This window comes from Anarrhichthys ocellatus, unplaced genomic scaffold (genome assembly GCF_004355925.1).
Source record: "Anarrhichthys ocellatus isolate YVR2014 unplaced genomic scaffold, GSC_Weel_1.0 scaffold6, whole genome shotgun sequence".
Taxonomy (NCBI): Eukaryota; Metazoa; Chordata; class Actinopteri; order Perciformes; family Anarhichadidae; genus Anarrhichthys; species Anarrhichthys ocellatus.
Genome location: NW_022280036.1, coordinates 4,784,255 through 4,796,109, shown reverse-complemented (window position 1 = coordinate 4,796,109; position 11,855 = coordinate 4,784,255). Strand labels below are relative to the sequence as shown.

Genomic DNA, 11,855 nt, shown 5'->3' with positions numbered 1-11,855 from the left:
AGAGAGAGAGAGAGAGAGAGAGAGAGAGAGAGAGAGAGAGAGAGAGATATGTGCATGCTTTTGTAGAAAAGTAAAATTGTGGCTGTTTTGGGCAGTTATACTTTGTGTAAATTTAAGTGTCTCGAACTCTGAGGTTTCTCAATGTTACCTTCCTTTTTACAACATTTTGAAGACAGGGACAAGCTTAGTCAAAATTACGCAAAGATGTTAATTTTTGGCATCACATTTACAAAATACAGATATTGTTTTTATCAAGTACGTCATAATTTTTGTTTGCAAAGTTATATTTTTATGTAGTCCGTGTCATTTATTGTCTTGGTGTTCCTTTGTTTTTGTGAGTAAAGTTCCTGCTGCGTATGTATTTTATCATTTCATTCTAACCATGGTGGGAAATGTGAAGTTGTCAACTCATAGAATATTTTCAGCTTGTTCATGTTTTTTAGTTTTTTATTACAACTGTCTACCTCAAACTGTTATGATTTCACATAACAACGTCTGAGTGGGTGAGAGGCTGCAGGTATGGATGAGTGTCACGGTGGCAACAGGACGGAGAGAACAGAGAGTGAAGAGGAGCATGGATGGATGAAAGGCTTAAGAGAAGCAACAGAAACAGTACAGTAATACTGAGTGGGAGCACTGGAGGGAAAGATGAAGACAGGAATGGATGGAGGGAGGGCTGGCAGGCGTCGGCAGAGGCACGCTCCCTGACCACTGTAAGGAAGGGGGCGTAGGCCAGGTCTCCCATCAATTACAACCTTGACCCTCCTCTCTTCTTCTTTTTCTCTCTCACACACTTTCTGCTTCATTCAACCATCCTCCCCCTGCCTCTCAGGCTCCCCTGGTCCCTCTCCTCTGGTCCTATAAATCAATCGCTTCGCTCTCCCGCCCTCCCCCTAGCTTTTTCCCACCTTACCCCTCCCACTATTCCGCTCTCTCTCTGTCGGCCCTCCTCTTTATCCCTCGCCACTCCTTTCCCTCTTTTCATTGTTGGAAGTGCAGTGGGAGTAGAAAGGTCAGAGGTGGGCAGACGAGAGGGAGAGAAAGAGGCAGAGGCAACGAGGGAGTGTGAAAATGAGAGAGTGAGTGTATTTAATCAAAGTGGTGTGGGGGCAGATAATATCTCTTGTTTTGTTTTTTTAAACCCTTCTTGACTGCTGAACAATTGCTGAGTGTGAGTGTAGCAATTATCCAGTAATGTTCTATGTTTATCTCATTTAGGTAAGACAAGGATGTGGGACTTTGTGTGCGCACATGCCCTCAGATACTATTGTATGTAACTTGTATATGAGGAAGGGAAAAAGTGAACATGCACAGTGAAAGGGTGTAGATCAATGTTTAGTGATGGTGAGACAAGAAGACAGACAAAAAAGAAACCAGCCTTTGAACACATAAGAGGATACATAAAGACTGAACATGGTAAGATGGACATGGGGAGTTCAAACAAGAGAGGTGCAATCCCAATAGAAATAGATTACAATATACAATTTCTTAGAAGTGTTACATGTAGCATTGTTCAACATCAATACATCGTCATACTTTGCTGTCTGTATATTTACCATAACAACAATGACACCATGTCTGAATAGAAGGCGGGCCCCTTTTTATGGCATTGGTTGTTCTTGTGACCACATTTCTGCCCCAAAAGGGATAGTGGTCTTCTGATGATGCAACGTGCTGTACAAGTTCCTAATCTTATTAGCAGAGGCCTCTATTAGCCGAATAAATACACATATTTAATAGGCTTTAAAATGCTACATGTAGCACAGTTAACAGAGAAAGATAAGGAAGAGACCTTTTCCCTTACCCTCCCTCAGCATGCCCACAGTCAGACACTTCATGAAGCGGCAGGCCTGGCACGACTTGCGTCTCCTCTTGGTGATCTCGCACTCGTTGGTTGCTGGACAGCTGTACTCTATGTTGCCTGTATGTAGACATGTTAGGAGAAAGACAGAAAAAGGGTTTCATTTCAGATGGATACTTCAACAGACAGGTGGGCGGTCAGACAAAAAACAGAAACGTCTTCATTGATTTTAATCAATGTACAGAGATATAATTGTAGAGTTGTAAATAGACATACGGACACACGATTAACTAGGGGTGTCCCTTACTAAGCATGGACATATTTGAATCGGATTGCTCAAGCCTGGCCTGGGGTCTACTGATCGTCAAATCATTAGTTATGACTTTGTATAAAAAACTGACAGACAAAACAGTATAATAGTGTGTGTTTAAGTGTGTGTTACAGGAGTATATGTGCATACGTCATGGCTGGAGCAAGCTGAGGTTGCGTGACAAGCTGTAGTTCACTCACAGTAGCACTGATGCAGAGCTGAGGCTAAGATTATTAGCCGATGTAAGTCTATTAACTTAACAAGCCTCGCCAGCAAAAACACAAACACCTAAAGTGGGTTTGAGGCTAATACCACTATTACCTTTAATCCTCCACAGCCTCACTATTTCTTCTCTACCTAATCTGTCTTTTTCTACATCTTCCTACTTCTATATTGTCATGTCCCCTGTCTTTGCTATTTTTCAACACTTTAAGTTATCCATGTCTAAATGAGACCTATTTCTAACCATCTACTGTGCCTCCTACTTATCTCCCCTTTTGTTGTACTTGGTTTCATTCTGTTGTTTTGTTTTCTCATTTCCAGCTTCACTCGCCCTCCAATTCTGCTCATTTCCTCCACTTAGTATTTTGCTTCCACCCAGTTTCAAAGCAAAGCACAGTTATGGATTTGTTAGGACAGTTTGGACTATTGCAGAATTGCTCTAACAGGTTTCTTTGTTCCGGAAGGTTTATTTATCCATAGTATAAGCTGTGATGAGATGTGAACGCAAAATAACCCTTTGGTCGCTTCCTCCTGCACCCACCTGACAACTACAGTACCCCAGCAAGCCAATGCATCTCCCACTGAAACAGAGTAAACAGTGATTACTATTGACTGCTGCTGTGGAGAGGATGTGTTCTCATTACTGGGCTGATTAAGGGGAGTAGTTAACTTAGGAAAAGGCTAAATGCAGGAACACTCCTTAATGGGTAACACAATGCTCATTAATCGGCCTTATTAGTTTAAGTAAAGGCTAAACATGCTAAATGCTTGGGGGCCCCTATAGTCTAATGGACGCCGCTAACAGGACTAGCTAGCTCACATCCAACCTCAACATGCTGATGATACAGAAGGTTCAGATTAATACAGCAATTAAGAGGGGCACTTACTTAGCACTAAGGGTAAATGTGGTAGTGACATATTCTGCGTTGGTTAATGGATGGTCAGTAAAAGGCCTTGTTAGTGCAAGGCTAAACAGGCAAGCACCGCTAAATGGATAACTGCAGTAAAGAGCCACTTAAAGGGCCGGTAGCACTAAGTCGAAATGTGTTAAACCTCTTATTAAGACATTTATTTTCCATCTACACATTCTGAGTGCTACTGTTTGAAGTGTCCGTCAATAGAAAAAAATATCGTTTGTTTATTTATCTATGACAGAAATAACAATGTTTTTGAAACTTGACTTTACAATACCTCAACTCAACAGTAATAAGTACCTTAACTGAAAGATCAGTGGCCTTTAATACTAGCATATCAGCAAAAACAAAGTTCTTGATATTGCACTGTACATGTTGAGAATAGGTAATTACGGTAGGCTTACAAATATAAATATAAATATATGATATAGAACTGTGTGTCATCCGTCTTCAGAGTGGAGGTACCGGACAGGAATTAGAAAAGAAGGGTTTACATCAGAATGTCACAGCTCTCTCTGTGTGTCTTTATTTCCGGCTTTATGTGTCTTATTGTGCACTGAGGTGGGCTTAGAGTCGAGAGGTTCTTGGAGGCTCCTATGTATAACGTGTGAGTTTGTGTGTGTGTGTGTGTGTGTGTTGGTGTGAGTGAGGGGGCTATATGAGGGCCTCAAATCCCCTGCAATCTCCTTTGAGATGTGTGTATGTCCACCTGCTGCATGACAATTGACCACCATTGGACAGACTGCGTATATGAATGTTAGTTTGTGCTTTTGCCTGCATAGTCTTTGAGCTGTCTTTGTTTTCACCTCTCCTGACGTTTTACATCTAACTCTGTCTTGACATAAGTTCAGCGTCTCCCTCCCATTCACTTTCTTTTCTTAGTACCTTGGCTTACGTATTTAGATATTTCAAATTGTTGACCTATTGAAGAATGTGCTTATTTTCTTAAAGGCAGCATTAACAGAACTCCCTTGTGTGACGGTCCCACCTGCAAGTTCACTACACTGTTCACCTTTCTCATATTCATCTCTCCTGCTCTCATCCACCTTTCTTCTTCCCTCTTGCTGTCTTCATCTTTCCATTTCATCGCCTTGTCCCTCCCTCTCCCACACTTTGCCCTCCTCCTCACTCCCCTTTATCCCTCTCTCTCAATAAGGGAGTGATAGATGCAGGTTGTCAGGTGTCGCTGGACTGACGCCACAGAAACAGCAGCTGCCAGAGCACTTCCACCATGCTGCGACACACACACACACACACACACACACACACACACACACACACACATACATTCACACCACTAATTCTTTCCTACATCCATGTGCCCAGTTTACCCTACCCCTTCTCTCATCTTTCTGTCATCCCAAACTGGTGTACTCTACTCTCGTCTCCTCTCCCACCCCACGCTCTCCTCCCTGTCCAGCTGGAGATGTTTTTTTGGTGATTACCTGCAGTTTTATTGGCTAATGGGTTGAAACATACCAATATGTCTGCCGCTGCCCATCTGAGGCTGGCCCTGCTTTCCAGCCAAGATACACACACTAACACACAACCGTGCATACACACAGGCATATGTGCACGGAAGTACACATTAACCTGCGCTCATTTACATGGATGAGCACAAGCCCACAGACATACACACGGGGTAATACACACACACACACACACACACACACACACACACACACACACACACACACACACACACACACATCTGTGGATGAGTTTGGATTGTGTGGTAGCCAAAGATAATGTCATGACTCATTTGTTCCATTGGACCCAAGACTGTTCAGTCTGCATCTAAACAAACATGAACTTATACTGTAACAAGAATACTGCTGAAAAATACTGAAATCTGTACATAAGATTGCATTGATTGTTGTAAGATTATTGTGATTGGATGATTACGTATTTAATAAACATCCAGAAAATGTTTTGTTCATTTTTTTATGATTCAATCCAGCAAATGTTCTAATGTTTCACATCCTGTTGTATTTCGTGACAACAGTCCTGTGACTAGCTTTGTCAAAGTCTTGACCCATAACCTTTGATTCTGGCCTTCCTGAGCTGCAACATGTCCACTACATAGAAGGGAAGATTACAAATACAGGGAAAATGAGAATGCGAGAGAGAGAGGGAACAGAGCAGTGCTTTAAATCTATTCAAGGTTATACTCTGAAGAAGCTCGACAGTCAACATGGCATCATATCTATATGTTAGCTGGGCTCTTGGTATTTAATCGGTGACTCTATACTCACCTATGTAACCTTTAACAAGCCCTCAAAATGAAATGAGACATGTGGAATCGGTGAACTATTATACACAACAGAGAAGAATTAAGGGTTAAACCTTTACACACGGTGATTACAAGGTCATGTCTGTGGCTGTCTATTCATGTGTGTTAGTGGTGTCTATGTGTGGATGTGCTTCTATGAGTTAGTGTGTGTGTGTGTGTGTGTGTGTGTGTCTCTACCTTTATCTCTGTATGTGTGCTTTCCAATCTTTTTGTCAGGATTGCACTGTGTCCTGATCTCATCCCATAATAAACACACGCAGGTCATCTCTACGAAGTGGTGACCATCTACTGGATGTAAGGCTCCCCCCCCTCACATCTCCCTGTCTCGCTCTGTCTCTCTCTGGGGCTTTACTAGGAAAGCTGCTTATCGGAGGCAAAAGAAAGCAGCGACAGATAGGTGGATGGATGGAAAGGCAGATAGATAGAATCCTGTCTGATATGACTTATGGACGGACTGACTGATCGATGACGTCTGGCTGGCTGACTGGTAGCTTGGTTATTTAAGTGGCATACAGACTGACAAGAGGGCTGTCATGCTGACTAATGGGGTCTATTAGTTAAGAAAACTTGAACAAATCATTAAAGACGAAGACTGAAAGTCTTCAAAGGTTTATTTATTTGTTGACTGACTTTCTGACTGGGTTTACCACCATGGTGGTCCTAATAAAATATGAGTTTGAAATGAATGACTTCCGACACTCAAATGTGCGTCATGGGTCGATGCTTCATGGGTTATCAAAGTCTGGAGATCTTATCTGCATATTTTCTTTTGCCATCAAAACCTATGAAAGGTCTAAAACCAATAAATAATTGATCAAGTACTGCATGCATAGTCAAAGCCTGATACTATTTATCTGTGTCAGAAAACACATTAGTGAGCCACACTGTTGCACTGGGTGACACTTTACTTCTGTTCAATCCACATGGGCTGTGCTTTGAGTCGACCCTACAGTACTTGGACCATCCCATTCCAAAAGTTGGAAAGTATTGATGCGTTAACACAATGTTGGTTTTGGTCCTTTCATGGGAATTGTTTGCACTCACAAAAATACAGAATATCAGCAGCTTTATGCGTGTTGTCTTATTATAGAGGTGAGCTGTCTAGTACGTATCTGCATCAGTTGTGCTTGAAAAATGCAAAAACCATCATAAAACTGAATTAATACAACAAGCAAATGTAGATTTGTTTAAGTCATGTGAAACTAAGATGGCTGTGTTATCATTTGAACTGGGTGGATTAATGAACCAGTGAACAAATGACTGACTGACTTACTGGCTTGCTTTATGGCTAACTGGTTGTCTGTTAGTCTGACCTGTCCTGTGCTTGCAAGGGTAAATGAAAGATACACTGTTGATTAAGCTGAGAGTTGATTATGAATTGAAGATCTACAAAATTGCAGAGGATAGCCTAAATACCTGTGCACATCCTGGGCTACTTCTAGCTCTAACAAGAGATGAGCAAAGGATTACTGAGACTAATTCCTGGTACTCTTCTCATCATGTGGATTACTGCTCAACCCCTTCTTTCCTCTAACCCTTAACCTGAACTCCTGACCCAGAGACATAACCTCTGACCTTCCCTTGACACTACCTTATCTCCTCGACATCAGGCTTATAGCTAACACTCTTTCTGTAAAGCATAAGCAGCTATAGATCTAGGAATGCAAACACTACCTGGAAATTATTCTTTGCTGTTGATGGAGAAGAGGTCAAGGTTGAGGGTGAAAGGAGGCGTGTCTGGGTGTTGGGTGTGTATGCATGAAGCTGATTGGATGCATATTTGTGAGTGTGTGTATGTGCGTGCATGCATGACAGAAAGAGAAATGGTGAAGGAGAGAGAAAAAATAGACTATGGTGGGTGTCCTGGTGGCTCCCTTAGTAGAAACATGTACCACATACAAATCTGGGTTTACATCTGGCTCGGGGCTTTTATCTTTTGTCCTGGATCTAGTTTAATGTCTCAGGTGTGCACGTGTAATAAAGTGCATTTTGTGTGTCTCTGTGCATTTCATTTGAAGAAAACATAGTTCATGTTTTAGGTGTTATGTGTGCAATATTTCTCTGAAGGGTCATGCCTTTTTAAGGAGCCCGTTTAGTTAAATATGAAGAACACTCTTCACCTTTAACTACTGACCTTACATCCTGCAGCCAACCCTGTAATGTGTTCTTCTGTTGTGAGGGGTTCATGACCTTTCATGTAGCATGAATAACACCCAATAGATCAAAGCTTATTGTAATACCTAGAGTTCTAAACGAATAGCAATGTGGACAGACACTGAGACAGACATGTACACTCACAGGGAGATAATTAGAAGAAAAGAGAAAGTCGAAATAGAAGCCAACCTTGGATGGTGCGTTTGAAGAAGGCCTTGCAGGCCTCACAGGATGCCACTCCATAGTGGTACCCTGACGCAATGTCCCCGCACACCAGACACAGCCTCTTGGGCATCGAATTTAACATGTACTCGCACTTTATTTGTGAATCTTCCCCAATAGTTGACGAACAGTCCTCGTAACGCTTTGATCCGGGGCCGCCAGCAGGACCAAGGGGCCCTGCGTTGGAGCCGTAAAGGCTGGGGGAGTCTAGGCCGTTGGGGTGGCCGTTCATCGTGGACGAATAGGAGCCTGAGGCGTCGCTGGAGCCACCAGGGGAGTGATGGTTGAGGCTGTCAGTCAGGGAGGCAGGACTAGACGGCTCAGTCTTTATATAAGAGGACGGACAGTTAGACTCAAGGTGGCGCTCCTTACTGGACATTCTGCAGAGAAGCCTGAGGGGGTGAGAAAGGAACAAATAGAAGAAGAATTATAAGAAAATGTCATGTGCAAAATGTCAGAAAAACGATGGATACTTATAAAGAAAAGAGAGAAAACCAAGAGAGGGAAGGGTGAGAGGAAAGGCAGAGCAAGAGGAGAAGACAAATAGATTCAGTGAAGGCGATTGTTTGAAAGTCCAATTATAGCAATCATTTGTACTAATGTTGTAGTATTTGCTCACTTTCACTTTCAATGATGGATTTGTATTTTTTTTACTTAGCCGGGCAAGTTCTATAAATGACACACATACATGAACACACACAATCCATCCGTCACATTTGTTATTCTTTTCCTAAGAGAAGTGATAGAGAGAGCTGTGCAGAGGGGGAGAGGGACGAGGCAATAAGAGAGAGTAAGAGAGTTAAATACAAAAACTAAACACACTGTGCTCCATTAGGGGAAGCGTGTGTAAAATAGAGAAGCAGAGAAGCATCTACAGCACCACGCAGTCACACAAACACAAACACATGCTCGGGGCCGACGGTCATCCGTCACTTTCCAGTCAATAGATCCTTGTTCTACATGAAGGTAATCAGTAAGCAGCCTCTCTGCTGCTCAATCATCCCAAAGACAGCCTTACACATACATGACACCAACATGCACACCCACCACTCACATATCCAGGCACACACTCACAGATACAGTTGAAGAAGTTAGAGGAAGCCATGCAATACAAAACTGTTTGAAAAGACAAAAACATCTCTGCTAATCCGTGCCCTGTTACTGTATTCCTCTCCTCATCTATTTTTCTTCTCTACTGTCTCTCACTTCCTCCAAACAGCTTCCCTTTCTCCCTCTCCCTTTTCCTTCTTTCTCTCCCTAAGGAGGCGACTGGTGTCTTGTTAATGGCAGTTGTAATTAACAGCAATCTTCTCTCTGTCCATATCTCTCCATCCCTCCTTTTGTCTACCTTACTATCTATCTGCCTGTCTCCGTATCATCTCCTATTCACTGCCATCTCTCTCTCTCTCTCTCTTTCACTTACTCTATCCATGCTCTCTCTCTCTCTCTTCCTCATGGCATTACAACTCTCTATTCCTCCAACCCTGCCCTCCCTCCCTTCTCTATCTTTTCATTGTTAAAGGCAGAAAGCACAAAAGGGGTTTTTAATTAAGGCAGGATGCTGCTAAACGAGGGGCTTCTAAAGTCCAGTCGGCCTGTAAAAGATCCCTGTTCTACAGGGACCCATAAAACACAGACAGCGCCTTGACAGGGAATGGAGAGCCGGTTGAGAGAGAGAAGGCTTGGGGAATGGGGAATGGATATAGAGAGGAAAAGAGGCAGACAAAGCAGACAGAAGGGAGAAAAAGAAGTTGCAGTTTCAGATCTGAATTGTTTGGTTTCTAATGTGCTTTAATGTGTTTGATGAGCAGCAAGATGAGACAAAGCGGCCCTCTTCCTTTAGCCAAACCTACACACGCACTTTAAGCCAAAAAACGCCTTTCCCAGAAATTCAGTGCTTTTCTTTCGAGTCAATTTTTCCTTTCATAAAGTGACATTAAATTCATAATGTACAATGCTTTGGCCTTTTCCCACCCCCCTTTCCATTATATATTTTATTTCCACCACCACTTCGCCCCTCCCCTCAATGCAAGTTCCTCTAATTCAGTGACTCCATTAATCGTGGCTTTGTGGTATTCACCAATGTCTATAAATCCGTTTATCTGATGCGAAGGTATAGGCCTTCAGTTTGAAATGAAAGGGGGGGACGGCGAGAAAGGTTTGGACACAAATCAAGAAAGAGGAAAGGAGTTAAAAAAGGGATGGGAGAGAGTCAAAGGAGGGATAAGGAAGTAGAGACAGAAACACACTTAAGGTGCTAGAAAAAAGCAAGGAAGAAATACATGTAAATGTGGGAAAGAGTGATGGGATGTTGAGAGATCAGACAGCATTGCCTGTGTTCTAGTGGAGGGAGAGGAAATACAGTGGTGACAGAAAAAGAGAGTAGAGCCATTTAAGTAGATGATGTGATGGTGATGATTTAATCTCTCCTTTTTCACTCTTTATGCTCTTTTGTGCCCCCCTCCCTTCGACCGTCAATCCCTCTGAGTACCATTAAGTGAAAGAGTTTAAGTGCCAAAAGATCTCAGGTGCTTTTTTACTCTCTCTCTCTCAAAGTCTCATCTATCTCTCTTTCCTTCACCCTTCCATTCCTCCTCTCTGCTCCGTTTCTCTTTTTCTCCATCATCTCTTTTTCTCCAACACACATCTTTTCTACGCTCTCTCTCTCTCTCTCTCTCTCTCTGCTTATAAATGAAAAATAATGGCAGTCGAAGGGGGAGGAATAAAAAGAATAAAAAAAGAAGACATGCGTGCAGAGGAGAGAAGAGGAAAGAAGATTAAGAAATCACAGCCAGTGCGCTGTGCCGAGCGAGAGGTTGAATGCATTTATGTATGTATGTTATCAGTATAATTATGGCACTATGTAACGACGGCTCAGTGCTGAAAGAGCAGTCTTATTGTGCCTGTCTGCTCTTCAGATGAGTGCGGAGAGAGAGGGAAGGGGTTGGGTCTCATTTTTTTTGTTATCAATTCTTTATGTTTGTAGGTGTTTAAAGAGGTTTATATAAAGAGGAAAAGGTTTGAGTGTGTTTCTTTTTGTATCTTCACAAGGGGCTCAAAGACGTGAGCAGTGTGTTATGAGATGATTGCGGTAAAACACAAAGAAGAGCAGTAATCAGATTTCAGACTTAGCTGTTTTGCTTAATTGTGTTACAGAAGACGGGTTTTGAATATCATTTTCTTCCTGCTATTCTGTTCATTTTGATGCACTAACAGGGTGTAAGACATTTTTTTATATGTATTTAACTGGAAGTCATGAAGAAAGTAAGTATTTATTTTGTTCAATTCTTAAACATTTCAGAACACTTCCCTGTTTGTCTGTTTTTCATGTGTATTTGTTTATGGAAAAAATGGCAATTTTGCTTCAATTACTACATATTTTATATAAAAATGTATTTACTTGTAGAGTTGACGGATAGTTTTAATAAAATAAATAATGTTAAACGTCAAATTAAAAAGAAGGTTAACTTATAGACACTTTCATCCAATATTTTTTTCAGCTCTTTGAAATAACTAACTTTATAGTAGTTTACCGTGAGTCTATTACAGTGACAACAGACCACCTTTACCTTTTTGACCACCCATACAGTGTTTGTGACACCAACAGGATATGACACTATTTCACAAACAGCCAGAGCAAAAGGACAAAAGTGGCTGTTTACTTCCTGCAGACATCAAATATTCAGCAGGCCTATTTACCTGTCCCTGACTGAGGTAGGACACACACACACACACACACACACACACACACACACACACACACACACACCAGAAAGATTACCACCTTCCCTTGTCTCCATTTCCAGCTCGATCCCTGTCATTTTCTCTTTCTCTTTGGTCCTATTTCTTTTTTTTACAGTGACTCATGAAACAGAGATAAATATGTGGACGTGAGAGAGAGAGAGAGAGAGAGAGAGAGAGAGAGAGAGAGAGAGAGAG

At 42.0% G+C, this 11,855-nt stretch overlaps 1 protein-coding gene across 9 annotated transcripts in view; it reads right to left on the bottom strand.

Moving 5' to 3' along the window:
- The window catches only part of esrrga (estrogen-related receptor gamma a), a 66,873-nt gene that overhangs the window by 31,667 nt on the left and 23,351 nt on the right, over positions 1-11,855 (bottom strand). For 3 of the 9 annotated variants that reach the window (XM_031846302.1, XM_031846293.1, XM_031846297.1), the window contains exons 3-4: positions 7,884-8,308; positions 1,793-1,933 (exon numbers count right to left, since the gene is read on the bottom strand). In XM_031846302.1, coding sequence (XP_031702162.1) covers positions 1,793-1,933; positions 7,884-8,308 — 566 coding nt within the window. The remainder of the gene's footprint in view (positions 1-1,792; positions 1,934-7,883; positions 8,309-11,855) is intronic. The other 6 variants (XM_031846295.1, XM_031846299.1, XM_031846296.1 and 3 more) reach the window with 3 other exon arrangements.